Source organism: Hemitrygon akajei, chromosome 6, assembly GCF_048418815.1.
Source record: "Hemitrygon akajei chromosome 6, sHemAka1.3, whole genome shotgun sequence".
In the NCBI taxonomy this organism is placed as follows: domain Eukaryota; kingdom Metazoa; phylum Chordata; class Chondrichthyes; order Myliobatiformes; family Dasyatidae; genus Hemitrygon; species Hemitrygon akajei.
In genome coordinates, this window is record NC_133129.1 from 90555530 (window position 1) to 90582415 (window position 26886).

Sequence of the window (26886 nt, forward strand, 5' to 3'; positions counted from 1 at the left end):
GGTGTTGAGACCCAGCAAGGACTGTTTCCCCACCAGTTTCTAGGGTATGATAGTGTTGAACACCAAACTGAAGTCCATAAACAGCAGTCTAGTATGTGATACCCCATTTTCCAGGTAGGACAGGACAGAGCAGATAGCAGAGGCTATTGCATCATCAATGATCGATTTAAGTGATAAGTGAACTGGAAAGGGTTCAGTGTAGCTGGGGAAAGGTTTTAATGTGCCCCATGACCAGCCGCTTAAGGTATTTCATAATGGTTGATTTTAATGCTACTGGACGATAGTCATTTAAGGCAGGACCCAATGATTTGGCTTCCACAGCCATCTGTGGCAACAAATTCCTCTGATTCACCAGCCTTTAGCTAAAGAAATTGCTCCTCCTCTCTGTTCTAATGGGATGTCCTTCTATTCTGAGGCTGTGCCCTCTGGTCCTAGACTCTTCCACTACAGGAAACATCCCCTCCATGTCCACTCTATCGAGGCCTTTCAACATGAAAATATGGTAACATGAAGTATACAAGATACCAGACATAAGATTTAATGCAAGAGCAGAGAGATTATGGTACAACTTTGTTGGAATCGGTTGTGTTTTTATACTTTTTATTAGGTATTAGAAGAATTAACTATCATTGAAAAAAATCATTGAATAATTCATAGTTTTTTAACTGATGCAATATGTATTTTTAACAATTTGCATCTTTAACAAACTCGTGTATTTTTCACAGTATGTGATAGTTCATCCCTACTTACTGGCAGAAGGTGGTACAGCAACTACATATAGCTTTTCTTTTTTTTAAATTGGCTAAGTATTAGCACATCAAATACACGTCACAACTGTGTAGCCCCCATCGACGGAACTTCTGTCATCTTGGGTATAAAGGTGATAGCACAGTTTTTTTCCAAAAGCACCATATTGAACCTACTGAATCTCACTTATTGCTCGTCTCTCATCTGCCTTGTTAATTTGCCTGTATCGTTGTTTAAACTTTAAAATAAATAATCGTGAAAATCAAAGTTTCTCACTCATTCCTGAACTCCTAGAAGAACCCAGGATTGGAAATAACTGAGAACTGACAACCCTATAAACACTAGTTTGGCCATGGCTGGAGAATGAGTACAGTTCTGATCACTGTGTGATGGGAAGGAGGTAACAGTCTAGAGAGGATGCAGGGGAGATTTCCCAGGACATTGTCTGGGATGGAGGGTTTCAGTTTAGAGGAGATATAGGATGGGCTGGGCTTATTTGGAGTGGAGAATGATGAATGGTGAATCTGATTCAGACTATTGGATAACTGGGAGACCTCAACTCCAGTCAGTGGGTTGAACTGCTGTGTAGCTCAGTGCGTAGTTGGCTATAATAAAGTGGGGGGCGAGACACAGAGTAAAGCTCTCTCTAGACTGTCCCATCACACATTTCCAGGGTCAGACACAGAGTGAAGCTCCCTCTACACTGTCCCATCACACACTCCCAGGGTCAGACACAGAGTGAAGCTCCCTCTACACTGTCCCATCACACACTCCCAGGGTCAGACACAGAGTGAAACTCCCTCTACACTGTCCCATCACACACTCCCAGGGTCAGACACACAGTGAAGCTCCCTCTACACTGTCCCATCACACATTCCCAGGGTCAGACACAGAGTGAAGCTCCCTCTACACTGTCCCATCACACACTCCCAGGGTCAGACACAGAGTGAAGCTCCCTCTACACTGTCCCATCATACATTCCCAGGGTCAGACACAGAGTGAAGCTCCCTCCACACTGTCCCATCACACATTCCCAGGGTCAGACACAGAGTGAAGCTCCCTCTACACCGTCCCATCACACACTCCCAGGGTCAGACACAGAGTGAAGCTCCCTCCACACTGTCCCGTCACTCACTCCCAGGGTCAGACACAGAGTGAAGCTCCTTCTACACTGTTCCATCACACACTCCCAGGGTCAGACACAGAGTGAAGCTTCCTTTATACTGTCCCCAGTAGAAGGGTGTCCTCTCCTGGTACACTGGGGACCTGTGAAAGTTGCTGCATAGAGTGGTGTCATATAAAAAATTCATTAGTTTTCACAGGCTCCATGCACTTTTTGCAGATCTGCTGGGGCTGCTCCTCGTCCTCTGTTTGCATTTTAGCCCCACATGCAGGCAGCCAGTAAGTGGGGGTGGGGCCGGGTAGGATGTCTTAGTAAGTGTGCTCCACGGATAACAAAGTTAGTTATCCACGGGTTCTGGAAAGTGGGTTGCGCAAACGGGTTTATGGGGTGTACTGTCTGGTTCTGAACTTGCCCTCTCCCTCTGAAATTATCTCTTCCATCCACTAGGAACCCCCTCCCATGTCTCTGAACTCTCCCTCCACCCCTCAAAAAACTCTCCTCTCTCCCTCTGAAAACATTTCTCCCCCATACCCCCTCCCCTTTCCCCATTTCAATTCAACTTCCCATTTCCATGGAAACTGAAGTTATGTCCATGCCCAAGTAATTATAGACAAAGAACAATCGGTGGTGATGTTCCTGGACTGCTGGGCAAGTCAGGAGATAAATGTTATCCTAGATAGAAACACAGAAAACCCACAGCACAATACAGGCCCTTCGGCCCGCAGAGTTGTGCCGAACATGTCTTTACCTTAGAAATTACCTAGGGTTACCTACAGCCCTCTATTTTTCTGAGCTCCATGTACTTGTCCAGGAGTCTCTTAAAAGAGCCTATCACATTCGCCTCCACCACCGCCACCAAGCACTCACCATTCTCTCCATTAAAAAAAAAACTTATCCCTGCCATCTTCTCTGTACCTACTTCCAAACACCTTAAAACTGCGCTCTTGTGCTAGCCATTTCAGCCCTGGGAAAAAGCCTCTGACTATCCACATGATCAATGCCTCTCATAATCTTATACACCTCTATCAGGTCACCTCTCATCCTCTGTCACTCCAAGGAGAAAACCTATTCTCATAAGGCGTGCTCCCCAATCCAGGCAACATCCTTGTAAATCTCCTCTGCACCCTTTCTATGGTTTCCACATCCTTCCCATAGGGGTGGGAATGTTTAATTTAGTTTGTGTTAGCTACAGTAACTATCTCTATGTCTCTTGTACATAGTACAGTAAAATGTAATTCACAATTAAAGTATTCTTGTAAAGAAAAAGGGAACAGCAGATACAGATAAAAGGGAGTTTCGGTTTTTGCTTCCATCTACAACAACGGGCTCTACTGCAGACTCACTCAGTTCCAGAATTCACATTCAAGAGACTTTCCACCTCTCCTGTAAGGTGGATAAAGCCCCACGTTCTCTCCTCACTAATGAATCCCCAAGGCCACCACCCCACCCCGTCCCACAGTGACCAGGCCACTGGCATTTTGCACCATGCTGGGATAGGGTAATACTGGGTAGTTTAAGTGTGAGAAATCAGATGCTCAGTGTGAGCAAGCAGACACTGCCTCTCCCCCTCCCTCTGTCCTGGTGTCTGTCATAATGGGAACAAACAGGGAAGGTGAGGGATCTTCATCCAGCGCCTTACCTCTTTTATCAGGAGGTAGGGGATAGAAGGCACCTTCACATCAATCCGATTCTCTCCGTAGAATAGCTTCCTGCAGAAAGATACAACACCAGCATAGAGGTAATCCTTGTCCCACAGGGCCTTGCTTCTCCACCCTATGGAGCTTCCACATCAGTATCCTGATAGCAGAGCTCTCCCTACCCCTCTCCTCTGCCTTCAGTGCCTCCTCTTCCAATTCTCCACCTCATTTCCCTCAGAACTTTCCTCTCCCTCAAAAATAATCTTCCCACCCACCAGAAAACCCTTCCCGCGGCAGAACTTTCCCTCTCCCTCTGAAATTATCTCTTCCATCCACTAGGAACCCCCTCCCATGTCTCTGAACTCTCCCTCCACCCCTCAAAAAACTCTCCTCTCTCCCTCTGAAACAATTTCTCACCCATACCCCCTCCCCTTTCCCCATTTCAATTCAACTCTCATTTCCAACACCAACATATCTGTCCTTGGCCTCCTCCGTTATCACGTCGAGGCCAAACGCAGGTTGAAGGAGCAACACCTCATATTCCTTCTGGGTAGCCGGTATGAAGATCAATTTCTCTAACTCTCGGAAATTAAAAGGAGTGGCACTGTACAGCAGCAGTTAGCAGGCGCTTCAGTTTCCACTCACAGTCCAAAGACATACAGATTAGTAGGCTAATTGGTCATATGGGTGTCACTCGGTGGCAAAGGCTCACTGGGTCAGAAGAGATACCACACTGTACCTCTAAATAAAAATAAATACTAACCTCTCCCCTTCGCTCTTTTCACATTCCCAAGTCTGGCTCCCCTCTAACTCCCAATCTTCTTCTCACCTGCCCATCTCCTCCCTTTGGTTGCCCCCTTTCATGTTCCACTCTCTTCTCTTATCAGATTCTTCCTTCTTCAGCTCTTTACCCACCATCTCCCTCGCCTGGTCTCTCCCATCACCTGCTAGCTCCCACTACTCCTCCTCCTCCCCCCCATCTTCTATTGTGGCTTCTGCCCCCTTTCTCTCCAATCCTGTTGAAGGGTCTTGGCCAGAAATAACAACTGTTGCCGGCTGCTGGGTTCCTCCATCATTTTGTGGGTGATGCCCCGTTCCTCATGACTTTCCCTCTCCCCGTCCTACAGAGCCCACCCGTCCCCTCACCCTGAAACAAACCTTACCCCGAACCCTTCACTGCAGCCTCACCCGTCCCACCCAACTCCGTTCCAACACCAAACACACATCCGCATCTCGTTATTCCCTATACCCTCCTTGGGGACCCCCAAACCCTTCCCCTCTGACGAGGGGTCACCATTCTCTTCCTACCGGTAGTCCTTGCAGAGGGAGGAGAGCCCAGCGCTGTGGTAGGTGTAGATCGCTGAGCACGAGATCCCCTCCTCCAGCGCCACCAGTCTGTGGAACTCCTGCCGCCGATGGCTCCACAGGTACTTGACCTTACGGTGATTGAAGTATCGAAGCTGATTTGAGGGTTGGGGAGGGTGGTGGAAAGGAAACAAAATGAGGTGAAGGGGTCAGCACGCAATCTGCCTGAGGCCTATCACCCTCCCTCTCAGGCGACCAAATGCTAGTGCTCCAACAGTCAAGACCCTCTCTTCTTGTAATCTGTACTGGGGGGTTGCAGCCAGGATCTAAAGGGGTATATGACGCATCTTCTAAGGCTGGGCAGGGATCAAGCACTTTTACCCAGCCAGTCACAGACCTGGAAGGCACCAAGGAGGCTGTAGCTACAGTTGGGAACCCACATCTAACATCAGCTGGAGGAGAAAGGAACCCATCTCCGCACCACCTAGCAGGATGCCACTCGAAGGGCTGTGGGCTTCATAGGCTGAGCCAGAATTTAAATGCCCACCCCCTAATAGTCCTTGAGAAGACACCTTCTTGAACCGCTGCAGTCTTTAGGTGTGGGTACAACCACTATGCCATTAGGGAGCGTAATTCATAACATCTATCACACCCATATATCTCTAAGTTCACCCCTCCCTCACTTACCCTCAAAGGCATAACGTCCTAACCTGGCCAACCTCTCCCTATGACATTGGCTCTCAAGTTCTAGGAACCCTCTCATCCGTCCCACAATCTCTTTGACCACCTACCATTAGACAAGTGGTAATACAGCATGAATACAAGGACCATTAGAATGGGAAACAGCTTCTCCTCCCAGGCCGTGAGACTACTGAATTCCTACCACCACCCAGGTCTCATCACGCATGAAGCACAATTTATAACATATATTCCAAAAGACTGACATTTAGCACAAGGTGCATTTACAACACAAGTTAAAAAGTAAACGGTATAATGCTACAGCTGCTTCATGTGTGATGAGGTCTGGGTGGTGGCAGGAGTCACAGCCTGGGAGGAGAAGCTGTTTCCCACCTAACAGTCCTTACCCTAATGCTACAGTACCTCCTGCCTGATAGGAAAGGTCAAAGAGATTATGAGATGGATGAGAGAGTCCAGCTAGGCTAGGACTTAATGCCTTTGAGGGCAAGATCTGTGGGAATATTATGCACTGGGTGACAGGCTAAAGATACATCTCTACCAAAGGAGGTGCAAGGCTCTCCTTCCCTTCACTAGCCTGCAAGTCACCCTCAGGCAAGGGCAAGGGTAGGATCTGCCCACCCCCACCCCCCACCACCCTGATCAGGGTCATGTGAAGCCATGGGAGCAGGTGGTGGATGGTCGTACAAGCAGCCGGTGCAGATCACATGTCCTGGTTATGCAACCACTGATGCCAGGCAGACAATCTCTGAAGAGTATTGATAATGGCTGGGGTCACCCGTCTTGTAAAGACACTGCCCAGAAAGAGGCAATGACAAACCACTTCTGTAGAAAAATTGCCAAGAACAATCATGGTCATGGAAAGACTGTGATTGCCCACGTCATATGACATAGAGTAATATTCACCATCATCATTATGTGCTATGTGTTGTGCACGAGTTATATGTATTGTGTTGTGCATCTTGGTCCAGAGGAATATCGCTTTGTTTGGTGGAATACATGTGTATGGTTGAATGAAAATAAACTTGAACTTAAATCTTCTTTGCGCTCTTCCAGCTTAATGGAAGCTTTCCATGTAGAAGCTGTGTATCTATTTTCTGCCTGTGTGGTGTGTTTTTATTATGAGCTTTGGTAATTTGTCATGTGGATTGGGCTCGGTAGAAGCAAATGAATATAGTTACGTATTCCTCCTCTGTCTTAGTTAGTTAGTGCAGTTTAGCTGAGAGAGTGTGAGCTGGGGGAATGATTTTTTTTTTGTTAAACCCCTTATTTACAATCTTTGCACACACACAAAATGCTGGAGGAACTCAACAGGCCATACAACATCTATGGAAAAAAGCAAACAGTCGCTGTTTCGGGCTGAGACCCTTTTTCAGGACTCATATTTGTTCTTATTCACAACCTTTACTTAATTATACTAATTTAAACACTAATTACTCTTAATTCACTAAATTGCTAATGTTAAGTTTTTTTTTACAGCTATACGATCGTTCATCCTTGCTGGTGTCATGATAAAGGATCGAATGTACTTTTTTCTGACTTGGAACACAGTTATTTGGAAACGTGTCATGCAGTGTCAACTTCCATACTCAGTCTCTCAGTGGTTTTGGTTTATTTTCAATTAACTGCAATGAGGTGATCAAAAATGGAATTTTTTCAGGTACAGCCTCACCAGTGTCTCGTTCAATTGGAATATCTATTCTCTGTGCTCTAAATGATCAAGACCAGCATGTCAAATGCCCTCTTCACCAACCTGTCTACCTGTGTTGCCACTTTTGGGGAACTGGAGACTGCAGATATTGAAATTCTTAAGCAACGTTCACAAAGTGCTGGAGGAACTCAGCATGGTAGGTATCATCAATGGAAAGTAATAAACAGTCAACTTTTCAGGCCGAGACCCTTCATCAGGACTGGGAAAAAAGAGGCCTTTTCTTCTTCTGCAGCCCTCTACCTCTGCTACCCATCACCTCCCAGACTCTCACATCATTTGTCCTCGTCACCCACCCACCTTCCCCTCTCGTTTCAACAAATGTACCATGAAAAGTATTCTGACTGGTTACATCACCGCCTGCTATACGGGGAAGGAAGGTCTGGAGGTTGATGATCGTGCTGTTGTTCTTTTTTGTGTGGGAGGTGGGTTTGATATTTTTCTTTGAAAGAATTCCATGGTTTTCTTTGTTTCGTGGCTATCTGGAGAAAACGAATCTCAAGAGTTGTATACTGCATAATACTTAAATAATAAATGAACCTTTGAACCTTTATGGAGGCTCCAATCACAGAATCGACAAAAGCTGCAGAGTGTTGTAGACTCAGCTTGCTCCATCACAGGCACAACCAGTCCCACCATCGAGGACCTAAAAGACTGTCTCAAGAAGGCAGCACCTATCATTACATAGGATGTGGCCTCTTCCATTACTAACATCAAGGAAGAGGTATAGGAGACTGAAGACACACACTCAATGTTTTAAGAACAGCTTCTTCACTTCCACCATCAGATTTTTGAATGGTCCATGTAGTTCATTATCTTGTTCTTTTTTGCACTACATTCTATATATTTTTATTATCATAAACTATAGCAATTTTTATACAAGACTATCAACATGAGCAGAATTCAGCCATTCTGAGTCTGCTCTGCTATTCAATCAAGGTTGATTTATTATCAACCTTGTACTTGCACTGTACTTTTGCCACAAAACAACAAATTTCACAATATATATCGGTAATAATTAACCTGATTCTGATTCTGACTTGGTCTAACTATTACCTGCTCTGCCAGCTTGTACTCTTTCCTTACCCCTACATTCTTATTCTGGCTTCGACCCTCTTCCTTCCCAGTCCTGAGGAAAAGTCTTGACACAGTATGCTGGCTGTTTATTCCTCTCCAGTGATGCTGCCTGACCTGCTGTGTTTCTCCATTGTGTTGTGTGTGTTGTCCATTGATCACCTGGGAGGCATCAGCACATAAGCAGCAGCAGAGGACAGAAGCCATGGATCTTACCTGGATTCTTTCCATCTCAGGAGCCTTGGGTAATAGATCCTTCTCCAACTCATGTTCCTCGATGACAGGGGTGGTCGGATTGCAGGCAGGCTCCTTCTGGTCAATGGGGAGCGGTGTGTCCAGGGGCTCGCATCCCGGAACCTCCACGTTGCGCACGCGGACCCGGAAACAAGTGTGGAACTCATCCTGCCGGGGGAATGGACACAGAGCACAGGTACTTGTCACTTAGTGCAAACACTAAAAAGATATGAAAGGGTGCAGTGTGCAGCCCAATCTGCTTCTGTGCACAGAACTTTCCTCTACCTGGGATATGAATGAGTTTACAATTAACCCTAAGAGAGCTGAGGGCTTCACATTCCTAGACATAAAAATCACCAATAGGTTGTTTTGGCCCAACCACATTGACGTCACAGCCAAGGAAACTAAAGAAATCCGACATGTCTCCATCGACTCCCCCTTAACCAACTTTTATTGGTAGATAGGAGGCATCACAGCCTGGCATGGCAACTGCTTTGCATGTGACCACAAACTAACTACAGAGAGTTATGGACACACCTAAGTAAAGCAGACAGCGTAATCGAAGACCCCCAACCACCCTGAACATTCTCTCTTCTCCCCTTTCTTTTCAGACAGCCAATACAAAACCCTTACAGCACATATCACCAAGCTTAAGGACAGCTTCTATCCCAATATTATCAGACTCTTGAACGATAACATGGACTCCTGGCTTCACAACCTTTATCGTTTACCTGCATTGCACTTCAGTAGATTTTACACTTTATTCTGCATTGTTACTGCTTTACCTCATTCTACCTCACTGCACCATGCAACGATCTGATCTGAATGAAGAGCATACTTACTTATTTATTGAGATACAGCGTGCAATAAGCCCTTCTGACTCTTCAAGCCACACTACTCAGCAATCTCCTGATTTAATCCTAGCATAATATCAGGACAATTTACAATTAACCTACCTACCAGTACATCTTTGGACCGTGGGAGAAACAAGAGCACCTGGAGGAAACCCTTGTGGTTACAGAGGGAAGGTACAAAATCTTTACAGGCAGTAGCAGAAATTGAACCTGGGTTGCCTGCACTGTAAAGGGTGTGGTAACCACTATGTTACCGTGCCATCCGACAAGTTTTTCTTTGTATCTTGGTATATGTGACAGCACTAAACCAATGCACTACAAACCAACCCCAACACTAAAACCCATTCCTTCTGCTGAAACAAGGTTACACAACATCCAAAGTGTCTCCAGTAAGCACCCTCAAGACAGCAGAGAGAGGCTGGAATCTGAAGCAATGCCGGAGGAACTCAGCGGGGTGCGGTGGAGGGAAATGGGCAGTCCGTACATCAGGTTGAGAACCTTCACCTGGACTAGAAAGAAAGAGGAGCTAGTCGGGGTGGGTCTCTCAAATTCCAACCCTACGTCTCTGTTGACAGAGGTGGAAGTGGGTAAGGCCGGCCAGCAGGGCTTTGGTGAAGCTGTATGGGTCAAACCCCTGTACAGTGGATACAATGGATTACAGAAACATTGCTGAACTACAACCAAACCATCAATGGACTACGCTACTCTGGCAGATAAGGGCTCAAGAAGAAGTTGAGGGGGAAAAGGGATGAGACAGTCAGTATAAAAATCTCTCTACTCTCTATCCTTTCTCTCCAGTCTAGATGAAAGGTCTCAACCCAAAAACAATGCCTATCCATTTCCCTCCACAGATGCTGCCTGACCCGCTTAGTTCATGAGTTTGTCTGCAGGTCCATATCCCGGCGTCTTCAGTCTTCTGAGTGTCTGACCAGAAACATCTCCCCAGTACTTCACAGAAACATTGCCATGGGGAGCGTTGGAATCCATTAAGTCATCTAATATCTTGTAAGATATTAGATGAATTAATGTAAGACTAAAGTCATTGCTTAATCATAATTTGTATCTTTTTAATACAGTTTGTGGTGATTTGTCCCCACTTACTAGCAGAAGGTGTCTAGCAGTTACATATTCCTTTCCATTTTTCATTGGCTGAGCATTAGCAAGTTACCCAAGTGATGTAATTGTGCAACCAGGGATAGATTTATTTTTATCTAAGGATTTTTGTTATTCCTGATAGGTGAAGGATTTTTCAGAGGCACCATTTTTTATTTTTTCTTTCTATCTTCGCCTTCCTTGCTTTCTTTCTCAGCTCTTTGCTTAGTACTTGTATGTTTGTTTAAACTTTAAAATAAACGATCATGAGGAGTTATGACCACTTGCCATTCTTGACCCCAGGAAGAAAATAACAGAGATCCAACAATGGTCATTCACATCCACCTCAGAGAGGAGACAAAGCCTTGAATTAACAACACCACTGATGCACATCCACTCTAGCAACATATTAGTGGGAATATCTATTAAAGGAAAGTTTCAGAGGCTGGAGATCTGAAACAAAAATCAGAAACACATGCAAAGTGTTGGAGAAACTCAGCAGATCAGGCAACATCTGTGCAGGGGAATTAAAAGTCAACATTTTGGGCCAAGATTTCTCATTAGGACTCTGAAGGGTCCCGATGAAAAGTCTCAGTCCAAAATATTTCATGCCGACTGCTTATTCCTCTCAATAGAGGCTGCCTGATCTGCTGAATCTCACGTTCAGAAAATGCTAGAAACACTCCACAGGTCAAGCAGTATCCATGAAGAGAAAGGACAGAAGTGCCTAGAAGTGTCAGCTTTGATTTTGCACTCAATCTCTGCAGAGACGAGGTGGGGAACAACTGCAGGAAGTACAGAAAAACACACTCGACCATGTGTCCTGTCGTTCTTAAAGCCATCATGTCAGTGGGAACCAATACTAGTCACTCACCGTGGTCCAGAGCAGCAGCACGGAAGCCTCTCTGAACGAGACCTCCCGACACATGCACTTGACGCTCCACTTGGGCATCCAGTAGAGGAAGAGGAGCAGCAGGCCGCCAGTACACACTGTGCCTACACCCACCAGGCCGATCTTCCACCAGCAGGGCTGGTAACCAATCACCTCCTGCCGAGCCAAAGTACAGCTGATCAGCAAATGGCTGGAGCTTCCTCTTTGCAGACCAATCAATCCAAGCCTCCCACCTCAATCTAAATCTCATCCAACCCCTACAAACTGAACCACTCCCACCCCAGTTCAACCCCTCCCATCTTATGCTATTAAACATCAACCCAACCCCACCCGTCATACAATCCAAGTCCCTGCCATCACAACCCAACCTCTCCACCTCAAACCCTCCCATCTCAACCCACTCTGATTTAATTGTTGTTATAAGACATAGCAAAAAGGTGCTCGACACCCACCGTCTACTGCTGACATCCAAGTTCCCATCTCTATTCTGTACGGAACACATGGAGTCGGGGAGCTAAGGGCCCCACAACTCACCATCTCATCCTCACTGCCTGCATTGAGGTACGTCTTCTCCTTTTTCTCCATTTGTCCCCTGGTCGTACCCCTCTTTGCCCCTACCGGTGCAGCCCTGGGGAGAGAAAGCATCAAATTAGGGGGGAGGGTTGGAGCTAACCCAAGACCCCAAGGGGAAGAGTGCCACGGGTGACTCTCACCAGCTCCTGAGGGACATTCACGAGAGCAGGTTGCACAAGGTATGCTACCACCACCTCCCAAGTCAAGGTGGGGGGGGGGGAAGAAAGAGAGAAATAAATATACACTAGGTGTAAAGCTACAACAGAGTGTGCTTTTGCAGAGTCAAAGAACAGCAGCTCTCGTGTGGGATGGTGGTGCCTGTGACAGCTGGTCCAGAATTGTATAGGCTGATACTGAAACTCAGGCTCACCTGCACAACAGAGTCCCTTCTCTGAAGATAACTGGCTGGCTTCTCTCTAAGTTGCGTGTGTGTGTGGCAGCGCAGTAACTGAACTGCTCCCACACACATAGCATTTACTGCCACACAGCTAGAATTTTCTTTAATATAATCCCCTCCTGTTAGACTGTTTGATGTAACTTATTTTTTTATTCTTTCTTACTTCTAATATTTGTATATCTGTGCACTTGCAACGCTACTGTGACACTGTCATTTCCTTTGGGATCAATAAAGTATCTATCTTAATATAATTTTTAAACTGTTAATATCATTTTGCAGTCTATGTTAATATAATATTGAAATCTATGTTAATTGAAATCTATTATACCTTTGAAATACCCTGTAATTGTTTGTGAATGTAATCCATAAATTTTCCAAATAATAAATGTACTACAACCATATATTTTAGAGCTTCAATGTATTTACATTGTCAGTGTTTCAAGTCACAACACTGAGAAATTGTAACAATAAACACAGAATGGACGTTTGTAGTTCTTTGTTTATAAACTGCTGGCATGCTGAATGCCAAAGCCGTTTTAAAGTGCCACACAGCTTTCAGGCTGTGTAAAAATTTCCTACTTAGAGCAGTGGTTAGTCTGTGCAGCTGTAAAAAAAAATTAGAGGGAACATAGCTGGCTGGTAAAGACATTGGCAATCCTTACACAATTTGGGTTTACTTGTCGCTCCATGATCAGTCAATCTAGTTCATGACAACCTGCTTTTCTGCCTAACTGCATCTATCCGCGGCCAGCCCAATGCTCTTCACGGGGTCCTACCCTGCCTACTTACTGTCCATTACGCCACTGCTGTTCAGGGCAGCAAGGAAGCTCCTCCACCTCTGGTGGTTTTCAGGGCTTCCTTCATCATGTCAGTAGTTTCCTCGCAGGTTTTCACTACTGTCAGTCATTTAAGTCCCAGCTGAAGACTCAGGAATACCATTGCACTCAAATGTAGAAGGATTCTTCATTGTTGTTACCGGAACAGTTTTGTTTTACCAGTCAGGGTTGTTGTGTCTGAGCTGAATCCCCAAACCCGGAGGCCTAGTGAACCACTCTTAGTCTGCCCTTCTACCTTTTGACCTGTTTAGCATGGGTGACCCTACTAAGACCCAAATCATAAAGCCCTGACTCCAGCCAACATAGCTCACTGGGTCATTGAGGCACACAAGCCTCCAAACCATGACAAGGTTGTGGTCCGCTTGGGGGATAGAGTTACAGAAAAGTGCAGCACAGAAACAGGCCTTTTGGCTCATCTAGTCTGAGCCGAATCTGCCTACTCCCATCGGCCTGCACCCAGGTTATGGGTGAAAAGTGAAAAGTTTAAGGGGAACATGACGGGAAACCTTCACTCAGAAGGTCATAAGAGTATAGAACAAGCTGCCTGTGTAGGTGGTGTATGCAAGCTCAATTTAAGAGTAGTTTGAATAGGTACATGGATGGTAAAGGTATGAAGGGCTATGGTCTGGGTGCAGATCAGTGGGAGCAGGCAGTGTAAATGATTCAGCACAGGCTAGATGTTTCTGTGCTGTACTTTCCTATGACTCTATGAATAAAGGGAAATAGGAGGGGAACCAGAGGGAGATGTTGGGCAGGTAAGGAAAAGAGAAGGAGTAACAGGGTAACCGGAACTGGGAATGGAAAAACAAAGAAGAGGGGAGGGGGGAAATGTGTGGGGAAGATTAATTACCAGAAGATAGAGAAATTGATGTTCATGCCACGTCAGAGGCTACCCAGATGGAATATGAGGTGTTGCTCCTCCAACCTGATTTTGGCCTCATGGTGGCAATAGGAGGCCATGGACAGGCATGTCAGATAGGGAATGGGAAGTCGAACTGAATTGGGTGGCCACCACTGAATCTGTCCTTTGCAGTGTATAAGCGAAGGCGCTCAACAAAGTGGTCCCCCAATCTGCATTGGGTCTCACTGATGTAAACAGGCCACATCGGGTTCACTGGATTCACCTGCCAGTGTCGCAGGTGAAGTGTTGCCTCACCTCGTAGAACTGTTAGGGACCCTGAATGGGGACTAGAGAGGAGGTATAACATTTGTTACAGTCTGTTGGAGACCACTTTTATTAAAAAAAATACTTCTTTGTAAGATTTGTACATTTTAAGAACTCATGTATTTTTCACACTCACTGGCAGAAAGCAGTATAGCAGCTAAACTAGAGGTTTATCACCCTCTCATTTTTCATTGGAGCCGGATGGTGGTGTAGTGGTATCAGCACTGGACTTCAAGGCAGATGGTCCTGAGTTCAAACCTAGCGGGGTCTCAACCTGGGCAACAGCAGAATCTGCACGGAAGAAACACCTGGCAATCTACTTCTTTATCTTGCCATGAAAACCCTATGGACACTATGATCCATCAGGTCACAAAGAGTCGGACTCGACTTAACAACTGGACAACAAGTATTAGTACATTACCCGCATGATGTAATTGTTTTAATTATGTAACCTATTAACTAATTTATCACTACCCAAGGAATTTCCTTCATCTTATCTATAAAACTGATAGATTTTTCAGAAGCACCATCTTTTATTTCTTTGTCTTACACCCCATAGCATTAATTCCCCTCACAGCATCGTTTCTCGGCTCTTTATTTAGTTTGCTTATTACTTGTATGTTTGTTCGTACTCTAAAATAAACTGGAACCTTGGAAATAAGACCGCTCGCCACTTTTGACTCCCAGAAGAACCCCAAGGATCAGAAATTAAACAGATTCAACAAGTCACAGGGATAATCCCAGAAGGGAACTCAGTGGTGAGGAATGAGTGCATGAGACAGTTATGTAGAGAATGACTCCTACGGAAAGCAAAGAGAGAGAGAGGGGGAGGGAGAGATGTTCCCAATGGTAGGATCCCACTGAAGATGGAGGAATTTGCAGAGAATGGTGTGGTAGACACAGAGGCTCTGGTGATCTGGAGCATACTGCTTGAATCACAGCTCAATGTTCAACTTAAGTTTATTATCCAAGTATGTACATGTCACAATAAACTACCTTGCCATTCATCTTATTGAAGGCACTCACAGGAAAATAAAGAAATACTATAGAATCTATGAAAAACTATAAAGACTAACAAGCATCCAATATGCAAGAGAGGACAAATTGGGCAAATAATAAAATTTTTATAAATCATATGATACTGAGTTGTAGAGCCTTTGAAAGTGAGTCTATAGGTTTCTGTGTCAGTTCAGCAGTTTCAATACAAGAACTCAGAGAAACTCTTGAAAAGGAGAATGTATGTACCAGGTGGCAAGAGGATATAGTCTCGTCGCTGGTGACTTACCCCCCTTGCTTCCGATCTGTCAGCTGAAGTGCTGCCACTGTACGTCCCAGAATCTTTCCTGAGGACTCAGTCGGAGGTTGCCTGCGAGAGGTGCAGAGAAAACGATCACAAAATCCACTCATAATCAGATAGATTGACCTGCTAGTCCCACTTAGCACTGAGGAGGCATCAGCCACTCTCTTGAACTTTCTACAAAAGATGGTCACTTCCAAAAGGTTGGATCTTTTGCCATGGCCACTTCCAGAAAGATGGCCATTTCTGTACAACCGACCTGCGTAAAGTTCAAGTCAAGTCACTTTTTATTCTCATTTCAACCATAACTGCTGGTACAGTATACAGTAAAAATGAGACAACATTTTTCAGGACCATGGTGCTACATGAAACAGTACAAAAACTACACTGAACTACATAAAAAACAACACAGAAAAAAAACTACACTAGACTACAGACCTACCCAGGACTGCATAAGTTGGCTGTTTCTGCAGTGTATCTAGGTAAAGTCCCTTCGACTAATCAACCTGCTTGGTCTCAAATCCGAGACGTAGGTCCAGCAGGCTATAAATAGACAATGCCAGCCTCATCCTCTGTGCAGCTGTTTGTGTTGACGGATTCCTGGGATGTTTTTGTGGACACAATCATTGGCATTGCCTCAACCAACAGTGAAGTTGCTCCAAATTCCTTCTCTCCACAATGCACAACCTCAGGGCCTCAATCAAGTCTGGTGAGACGATGGACTACACTGGGTCCTGTTTGACTACAATGGGCCTCACTTTTCAGAGCAAGCACAGACTCCAAGTGCAACTTCACAAGTACAGATCCTTGCCTGTCCTTGGAATAGCGAATTGGACAGGGGAAATTACCGTAGATTCCGTACTACAGAGCGCACCTGATTAAAAGCCGCAGGCTCTAATTTTAGAAAGAAAATCAATTTTGTACTTGTACAAGCCGCACCGGATTTTAGGCCGCAGGTGTCCCACGTTGTAATATGAGATATTTACACAGAAAGATATTACACGTGAGGATTTTTTAACTTTTAATTAAATCCGTATGGTAACATAAACAAATACATATTGCAAATGCTTTTTTTCGAACCGTGCCTGTAACACGGCTACTTTTAAATATACATACGTATCGGTAACACACAAATTACGTTGCGTATACTTTTTTACTGAACAGTGCACGAACAACATTCCAATATCTCCTAACGACTGGTAAAAAAATATATATACTGCAGCCTACCAGGAAAAGTTATTGATCGCCTTTAACTTAAAAGCAGCGTTCTCGCGCGGGTCTAATGCGCTCCCCCCCCCCCCCACCTTTCCGTTTATCGCAAACCGGTATTTCCCACAAGACGCGGCGAAACCGGATGTGACGTCATAGCATCCCGGGATGTAGTACAGAAAACAAATATAGTTAAAACACTTATAACTTTAACTAGAAAATACTAACAAATGAATTACTAAGCGAAAATATTATAAACTAAATAACTGCCATAAAGGCAGCACAATGCTTTTCTTCGAGTGTTTTCCATGTTGATGAGGGTGAGTACAAATGACTGATTTACAATAATTTAATTGTGAAAGTGCGCTTGATTTATCGTACAATTTCATTGGACCTCTGTGAACTACTCATCAATTTTATTGGTCTACTGTTACGAGGCAAAATGTTTTGGCGGCATGAAAAAAAACCATGCATTAGCCGCACCGTAGTAAAAGCCGCAGTGTTCAAAGTTGTTCAAAGCGTGGGAAAAAAAGTAGCGGCTTATAATCCGGCATCTACGGTATTAACCCAAATGAAATAGATTGGACCCATTATGGCCATCAAATCAAACTTGGGTGAGCCAACAATGCAGAGGTCAGTCCCGGCTTCAAAACATTCATCAAGGTCAGATGTTAGTTCAGAAATGCTAACATGATTTTTTTGTTTCACAGTTCCAGCCTTGCCTCAATTCTGGTTCCCTCCCCACTCCCACTGCCCAATCTTTCCTTCAATGAGTCAGGGGAGAGGAACAGGGTCCCAGTGGGATGAGAGGCACAGCAGGAGACGGGGCGCCGGTGGGATGAGAGGTAGAGTGGGAGACAGGACATTTAAAGGGAGAGCGGGAAACGGGCTCCCGGTGCACTTAAAGGGCAACAGAACTAGACAAGTTTCTGGGGAGGGCAGGATGCAGGCCCCAATGAGTTACGGGGACCTTGAGAACCATTGCCGCAGGGGAGTATGGAATGAGCTACGCCCATCATCCAATCTCAAGACCTTTCTTGTTCAATAAACATACATATAGTCATGAAGTGACAGAGCAAAGAATCAGGCCATTTGATGCAGCCCACCCATGCCACCAGGAGCTACTCTAATCTGCCTGCATTTGGCCCACATCTCTGTAAACCTTTCCTGTCTTGTACCCATCCAAATGTGGCACTTCTGGCAGCTCATCCACATTAACACCATCCTCTGTATGAACAAGTTGTCCCTCAGGTTCCCTTTTGAGAACTTACCATTTTAAACCCATGCCTTCCAATAATACTTCCCTATTCTGGGAAAGGACAGTAACCCTCAGCCCCAATAACAGTAGGCACATTTCTTTGGCTTAATAAGAGTCGTAGAAAAGTACAGCACAGAAACAGGCCCTTGACCCATCTAGTCCACACTGAGCCATTTAAACTGCCTACTCCTAATGAACTGAATTACAGTGAGTATATATAGAATAAATAGTTAAATTAAATAAATAGTGTAGAAATAAAAAATAGTGAGGTAGAGTTCATGGGTTCAGTGTCCATTCAGAAATCTGATGGCTGAGGGGAAGAAGCTGTTCCTGAATCGCTGAGTGTGTGTCTTCAGCCTTCTGTACCTTTTTCCTGATGGCAGCAATGAGAACAAGACATGACCTGGGTGATGGGGGGGGGGGGTCGTTAGTGATAGATGCCATTTTGCTGGGGTATCACTTCTTGAAGATGCCTTGATACTACTGAGGCAAGTGCCCATGATGGAGCTGACTAAATTTATAACTCTCTGCAGTTTATTTCAATCCTGTGGAGTAGAGCCCCCCCCCCCCCACACTAGAACACACAATTAAAAGAAAATCTAACTGTGGGCAGCACAGCAGCATATAAGTCATAACGGAATTACAGCACCAGCAACACAGGTTCAGATCCGCTGCTGCCTGTAAGGAGTTTGTGACTGCATAAGTTATCTGACGTTGTCTGTAAGGGGTCTGAACGTTCTCCGTGACCGGATGGTTTTCCACCGGATGCTCCAGGCTCCTCCCACAGTCCAATGACATACCGGTTAGTAGATAAATTGGTCGCATGGATGAAATTGAGCAACGTGGACTCTGGGCAGGAAGAGCCTGTTGCCACTCTGTATCTCTAAAACTTAAAACAAAAGGGATTTCTAGTGTGAAGAATATTTACCTTCAGTGACCACTTTATCTGGTACAGGAGTTTACCTAGTGAAGTGACCACAGAGTGGAACCTGGTGTGGTCTTCTTCTGCTATAGCACATCCAATTCAAGATTCGTTGTGCTGTGTGTTCAGTGACGCCACTCTTCTGCACGTCACTGTTGTAACACATGGTAATTTGAGTTACTGTTGCCTTCCTGTCAGTTCGAACCAGTCTGGCCGTTCTCTGACCTTTCTCATTAACAGTTTAACCACAGAACTGCTGCTCATGGATGTTTTGTTCCCTCACGTTATTCTCTATAAACTCCAGAGACTGCTGTGTGAAAATCCCAGGAAATCAGCAGTTACTGAGATACTCAAACCACCCCATCTGGCACCAACAATCATTCCACGGTCAGAAAACACTTAGATCACTTTTCTTCTGAATTCTGATGTTCAGTCTGAACAACAACTTCTTGATCATGTCTGCATGCTTTTATGCATTGAGTTGCCGCCACATGATTGGCCGATTAGATATTTGCATTAATGAGCAGCTGTACCTAATAAAGTGGCCACTGAGTGTAAATGCTCTGTTCTTTGAAATTAGGGAGGGATTTTTTAGGATCTATCTCAGAGGGCCAGCAGATGTCACTTTATTGTGCTATTCAAAGGTAGCATTTCTCTTACTCAATATTTAAATCTAGATTGGATGTTAGTTAACGTAGAAAAATTAACTTAACTTCCTTCCCCTTGAACTCTTCCTCTCCCCCCCCCCCCCCCACAATATACTTTGAACTAAAAGTGAAAAGTCCCTCCTATGATGCATGGCTGTGCTCAAAGCTGAGGGATTCTGGGATATTTTAGTTGGGAATCCAACATTCGTAACCAATTAAATATTGATCCTGCTGGGTAATATTTACACAGTCATTGACTCATTGTATGCAAACACGGTTGATATTACTGTTTAGCTCACTTTTACAGATGAACATGAGGTTTATTCAACAGAGCCTCACAACACTCTTGCAAAAGTATTTATTCTGTGACTTTCTTATATCAGGTACTCTCAGGACCTGACACCACCAGGTTCAAGAACAGTTACTATCCCACAACCATCAGGCTCTTGAACCAAAGGGGATAACAAGTTTAGGATGTTGCTACTGTGGGGCCCGGGGCTTGGGCCCCATTGTGATGACGACCTGATATTTGGACAATTTAAAAGCTAAGCCAGAGGAATTAAAAAGGCAGGACTTCCTGTTTTCCTCGCTCACATTATCTTCTCACCTGCCAATCACCTCCCATTGGCGGTCCTCCTCCTTCCCTTTGTTCTATGGTCGTCTGTCCTCTCCTATCAGATTCCCTCTTCACCAGCCTGTATCTCTTTCACTAACTCCTCAGCTCTTTACTTCATCCCCTCTCTCTCCCCAATTGTCACCTACCACCAGCTGCCTAACACTCAATGCTTTAGAAACAGCTTTTTCTATTCCACCATCACTTCCTCACTAGTCACTTTTTATTGTAATTTAGTAATTTCAAATCCCAGCAAGTAATTAGGAACCCCCAACATCCGACACATTCCCTCTTCTCATTACTAATATCAGAAAGTACAGGAGCCTGAGGACACGCACTCAGTGTTTTAGGAACAGCTTCATCCCCGCCTCCATTAGATTTCTAAATGGTCACTACCTCACTATCCCTCTTTTTGATTTATTTATCTTGTTCAGGGTCATAGAAAAGTACAGCAGAGAAACAGGCCTTTCTGCCCATCTAGTCCATGCTGAACCATTTAAATTGCTTACTCCCATCGACCTGCATCAGGACCATAGTCCTCCTTACCCCCTACCCTCCATCTACCTATCCAAACTTCTCTTAAACGTTGAAATCGAGCTCACATGCACAACTTGCATTAGCAGCTCATTCCAATCTCATGACTTTCTAAGTGAAGGAGCTTCCCCTCATATTTCCCTTAAACTTTTCACCTTTCACCCTTAACCCATGATCTCTATTTATAGTCCTACTCAACCTCAGTGGAAAAAGTCTGCTTGCAGTTGCCCCTCATAATTTATTGTAACTTATTTTACATTTCATGTCTTACACTGTACAGCTACCACAAAACAAAGTTCATGATACGTTAGTGATAATAAACCCGATTTTGTCCTAAGCTATTGATAAAGTGTTCTCCTAATAACTATTTATCAACAACCCTAATTGGAGGACCGCTTCAAGCACCTCTCCTCCATCCATCAAAAGCAGAGCTTTCCTGTGGCCAAACATTCTAACATGTCCGTATCATGTCAGTCCAGTCAACAGAAACAGGTCCTTCAGTCCATCAAGACTGTGCCAAACCATTTAAACTGCCTACTCCCATCCACCTGCACTGGGACCATAGCCCTCCATACTCCTACCATCCATGTACCTATCCAACCTTCAACCTTATTTGTTCCATGGACCAAGGGTCCGTGGACCCCAGGTTGAGAACTCACGCTCTAAGGGGAAACAACCTCAGCCTATGTAATGTCTCCCCATAAATAAAACCCTCTAAACCAGGTAAAGCCATGGTGAATCTCCTCTGGAGCTGCTGGTCTCCCCTCTAGTTTGTTGCAGAATCAGTATCGCTCTCTCCCTAGATACTGAGATGTCGAAGTGCTGGGATGGACAGCAGCTTTTACTGGACTCTAGATCATGATCTCTTTGGGGGCTTTGCTACTGCTTGTGAGGTGGGTGACGAGGGGGGTTGATGCTTTTGCTGGAGCAAGTGGGGGGAGAGTTTATGCTTTTGCTCCTGATTGTGCATGGGATGGGGAGGGGGCTTTGGGGTTCTATCATTTTTCTGTTTTGCATTCTCTTATGTATGTCTGTGAAGAGTAAGAATTTCAGGTTGCATACTGTTATATTCACTGATACCAAATTGAACCATTGAACTTGAAGTAGATGGACAGGAGAGATTTAGACTTAAACCATTTGAATCTGAACCACTTGTACTTCTCCAATGTAATCTTATCTTTCCTTGAAAAGGCGCAAAAAGGTGCAATAGCGCCTTTATTTCCTGAGGAGCATGAAGAAAGCTCACCTCTGTCCCAGGATACTGATGGACTTTTACCACTGTACCATTGAGAGCATACTCATCAACTGCATCTCAGTGTGGTATGGCAATTGTCCTGTATTGGACCGCAAAGCACTCCAGCGGGTGGTGAAAACTGCCCTGCGGATTATCGGCACCCAATTGCCCACCATTGAGAACATCTACCATAAAAGCCGCCCGGGCAGGGCAAAAAGCATTATCAAGGATGCATCTCACCCTAACCATGGACTTTTTACTCTCCTCCCACCCGGTAGGTGCTACAGGAGCCTCCGCTCCCGCACCAGCAGGCACGGGAAGAACTTCTTCCCTGAGGCTGTGACCCTGCTGAACCTCACATCACAGCACTAAGCAGTATTGCACCCATATTGTACTGTCTCAGTACTTTTATATTCATGTACTGTAGCATTTACTTCTTATTCACAGTTATTTTGTAAGTAACACTATTCTTTTGCACTTCTGATTAGATGCTAACTGCATTTCATTGGCTTTGTATCTGTACTCGGCACAACGTCAATAAAGTTGAATCTAATATGGCTACCTGAACTGCTCACAGTGCTCAATGTGCAATGTGCCAATGTTGTGACATGTCCCCACCTTATTTCCTATGCCCTGACCTATGAAGGCAAGCATGCCACTGGCCTTCCTCATATAGTTCACTGTACTTACTGCCCGTTACTCCGGTGGTGTTCAGGGCAGCAGTGAAGGTCCTCCATCGCTGGCGGTGTTCAGGGCTTCTTTCATCATGTCAGTAGCTTCCACCCAGTTTTCACTACTGTCAAGTCATGCAAATCCCAGGTGGAGACTCAGGAATATCATCACACTCTGATGTAGAGGGATTCTTTATTGCTGTTTCCATAACAGTTTTGTTTTTGATCAGTCAGGGTCGTTAACCCTCAGCTGAATCCCCCTCTCCCGAACCTGGAGGACTGGTGAACCATTCTTAGTCTGGCCTCTACCATTTGACCTGTTTGGCATAAGTGACCCTACCAAGAGCCAAAGCACAAGGCCCTGACTCCAGCTAACATAGCTCTCTGGGTCATTGAGGTACACAAGCCACCAAAAGGTTCAGGAAGATGATTCCAGGACTGAATGGCTTGTCCTATGAAGAGCGGATGATAGCTCTAGGCCTGTATTCACTAGAATTCAAAAGAATGGCGGTGATCTCATTGAATTCTATTGAATGGTAAAAAGCCTGGATATAGTGAATGTGAAGAGGAGGCTTCCTATGACAAGTCAAGCCAAGTCACTTTTTATTGTCATTTCGACCATAGCTGCTGGTACAGTACATAGTAAAAATGAGACAACGTTTTTCAGGACCATGGTGTTACATGACACAGTACAAAAACTAGACTGAACTACATTAAAAAAACAACACAGAGAAAGCTACACTAGACTACAGACCTACAAAGGACTGCATAAAGTGCACAAAAACAGTGCAGGCATTACAATAAATAATAAACAGGACAGTAGGGCAAGGTATCAGTCCAGGCTTCGGGCATTGAGGAGTCTGATAGCTTGGGGGAAGAAACTGTTACATAGTCTGGTCGTGAGAGCCCAAATGCTTCGGAGCCTTTTCCCAGATGGCAGGAGGGAGAAGAGATTGTATGAGGGGTGCATGGGGTCCTTCATAATGCTGTTTCCTTTGTGGATGCAGCGTGTAGTGTAAATATCCGTGATGGCGGGAAGAGAGACCCCGATGATTTTCTCAGCTGACCTCACTATCCGCTGCAGGGTCTTGCGATCTGAGATGGTGCAATTTCCGAACCAGGCAGTGATGCAGCTGCTCAGGATGCTCTCAGTACAACCCCTGTAGAATGTGATGAGGATGGGGGGTGGGAGATGGACTTTCCTCAGCCTTCACAGAAAGTAGAGAGTAGAAAGTATGGTGAGAGAGTTTAAGACCTGAGGACACAGCCTCAGAATAGAGCAGTGTCCTTTTAGAACAGAGATGAGGAGTAATTTCTTTAGCCACAGAGTGGTGAATCTGAGGGATTCTTAGCCACAGGCTGTCATGGAGGCAAAGTCTTTATGTATAATTAAGGCAGAGCTTGTTAGATTCTTGATTGGTCTGGGCATGAAGGGATATGGGAAGAAAGCGGGAGATCGGGGCTGAGAGGAAAATTGGCTCAGTTATGATGACATGGTGGGGCAGACTCAATGGGCCAATGGTCCTATTCTGCTCCTACATCTTATGGTCAAACCACGACAAGGTTGTGGTCCTCTTGGTTTACTGTACTATATGACTACAATTCAGATCATTCCGGCTGTAGAAGCTCTTGGTCTGTAAGGGAGTGTTAACTGGGAGAGGGAAGGAACTGTGCCTCTGATATTTGAATCAGATGTCTGGATTTTGAAGATAAGCTGGAGAATCAAGCCAGGTCTTTGTACTCCTGATAGTGAACAATGTCCAATGCCAGAGGCCAGCTTTGAGTTCAGTCATGGCGCATGGTAGAGCAGACTTCCGCCTCCGTCTGACCTTGCGCTGGGTCACTGGCAACCCAGTCTAGACGCAGGACTCCAGCTCTCCTCGGGGAGGGCTGATGGGGGAAGAAGCCTCGGAATTTACAGTAATTCCGTTTTTTCAAACTTTGTGTATTCAACAAATAGGGAAATTTACCCTGCACACATTGGATTTGCCTTCCTCACCACTGATTCAACCTGCAAATTACCCTTTAAAGAGGGTAATTTTTAAGGATTAAATTTTTTTAATTTTTAATTTTTAAGGAGTCCTGCACAGGATTCTCAAGTCCCTTTGCACCTCAGATTTTTCAATTTTCTCAAACAAAGTTCAAGGCAAACTTCACAAAATTGTAAAATTGTATTCCATCTGCCACTTCTTTGCCTATTCTCCCAATCTGTCTAGGTCCTTCTACAGCCTCTGTTTCCTAAACACTACCTGTCCCTCACCTGTCTTTGTACTGTTCGCCAACTTGGCCACAAAGATATCAATTGCATCATCCAAATCATTGACACACAACGTAAAATGAAGTGGTCCCAACACAGACTCCTGTGGAACACCACTAGACACTGGCAGCAAAACAAAAAATTATCCCTTTATTCCCACTCTTTGCCTCCTGCCAATCAGCCAAAGGACCTATATCTGTGCTGCATTGCCCTATTACTCCAGAATTCTTGGAAGATGGTTCTTGAACCCAACGCCACTTTCCCAAGTGCTTGCTCTCACGCCCCTGGTGAATGCATCAGTCACCCGGGAACATAGTGTCCACCAGAGCTTGCAAACAGGCAGCAGCCAGCACACAATCAGACACAAAGACAGAATTGGATCTAAGGACTGATAACATGGCAGCATGTTCCCAAGGAAGCGAAGGCAGGAAGGCCTTTTTTCTATGGCCATTATTGTACAGCAGGGTTGGCCGCCATGGGACATTGTTCAGTCACCTCCTGTGATTGTGTGGTGCCACAAGTCTGCGTGCTGTCTGCTGGCTCTCACTTTGCAGGACCAGGGGAACAAGGAGGCATAGTTTTTGTCACAAACAAGAGAAAATCTGTAGATGCTAGGGATCAAAGTAATACACACAAAATGCTGGAGGAACTCAGCATCTGAGTAAACAGTTTACGTTTCGGGCCGAGACCCTGCTTCAGGACTGAAAAAAGAGAGTTGAGAAGTCAGAGTAAGAAGGTGAAAGAGGAGAGGAAGAAGTACAAGGTGGTAGGTGATAGCTGAAACTGGGAGAGGGGGATGGGTGAAGTAAAGAGCCGGGAAGTTGATTGGTGAAAGAGGTAAAGGGCCGGTGAAGGGGAATCTGATAGGAGAGGACAGAAGACCATGGAAGCAAGGGAAGGGGAGGAGCACCAGAGGGAGGTGACAGGCAGGTACGGAGATAAGGTAAGAGGGAAATGGGAATGGGGAATGGTGAAGGGGGGGTGAATGGCAATTATCAGAAGTTCGAGAAATCAATGGGGGTTGGGGGTTATCCAGATGGAATACAAGATGCTGCTCTTCCAACCTAATCGTGGCCTCATCACGGCAGTGGAGGAAGCCACGGACTGAGATGTCAGGATAGGAACGGGAAGTAGAAATGAAATGGGGGGCCACCAGGAGATCCCACTCCTTCCTGTAGAAAGAGTGTAGGTTTTTTTGTCCGTTGTTGTGCTGTGTTTCGGGTGGGAGCAGGTGAGCCGATTCTGGGCGGCAGAGGACTCAGATTACCTCTCCACCTCTATCCTTTGTTCCCTGCCCCGGTTGTGTTCTGACTTGTCTCTGACTTATTCCAAATTCCAAATGCTGCTACCTGGCACTGAGGTCTAACAGATAGTGATTGGTGAGGTGGAAAGTGAAAGGCATTGTGTACCCAGATAAAGACTTTCCTACTGGAAAACTTTTCACAGCCTTACTGTAGGTTACAGGGAACGCAGCAACCAACTGTACATACTGTGACTGTAACTAGATTATTCTATTAGTAACATGAGAAGGTCTGAAAATCCAAAAACAACACACACAAAATGCTGGAGGAACTCAGCAAGTTAGGCTGCATCGATGGAAGTGAATAAACAGTTGAACTTTCAGGACCAGAATGGAAGAGGGGGGGAAGACGTCATAATAAAAAGATGGTGAGGAAGGGGAAGGAGGCTAGCTAGAAGGTGATCAGTGAAGCCAGGTCAATGGGAAAGGTAAAGGGCTGGAGAGGAAATAATCTGATAGGAGAGGAGAGTGGCTATAGGCGAAAGGGAAGGAGGTAAGTACCCAGGGGAGGTGATAGGCAGAGAGGAGAGGTAAGAGAAGAGGCCAGAGTGGGGAATAGAAGAAGAGGGGAGGGGGTATAATTTTTTTTAAACTGGAAGGACACATCTATA

The 26886-nt window shown here is 45.1% G+C and overlaps 1 protein-coding gene across 1 annotated transcript in view; it reads right to left on the reverse strand.

Annotated features, from left to right (window-relative positions):
• Window positions 1–26886, reverse strand: part of LOC140729251 (polyamine-transporting ATPase 13A3-like) — a 97384-nt gene that overhangs the window by 65844 nt on the left and 4654 nt on the right. Inside the window, exons 2-7 of the mRNA XM_073048823.1 lie at window positions 15619–15699; window positions 11897–11990; window positions 11345–11518; window positions 8507–8692; window positions 4816–4967; window positions 3510–3579 (exon numbers count right to left, since the gene is read on the reverse strand). Of these exons, the coding sequence (XP_072904924.1) occupies window positions 3510–3579; window positions 4816–4967; window positions 8507–8692; window positions 11345–11518; window positions 11897–11947 (633 nt within the window). The 5' untranslated portion in view covers window positions 11948–11990; window positions 15619–15699. The remainder of the gene's footprint in view (window positions 1–3509; window positions 3580–4815; window positions 4968–8506; window positions 8693–11344; window positions 11519–11896; window positions 11991–15618; window positions 15700–26886) is intronic.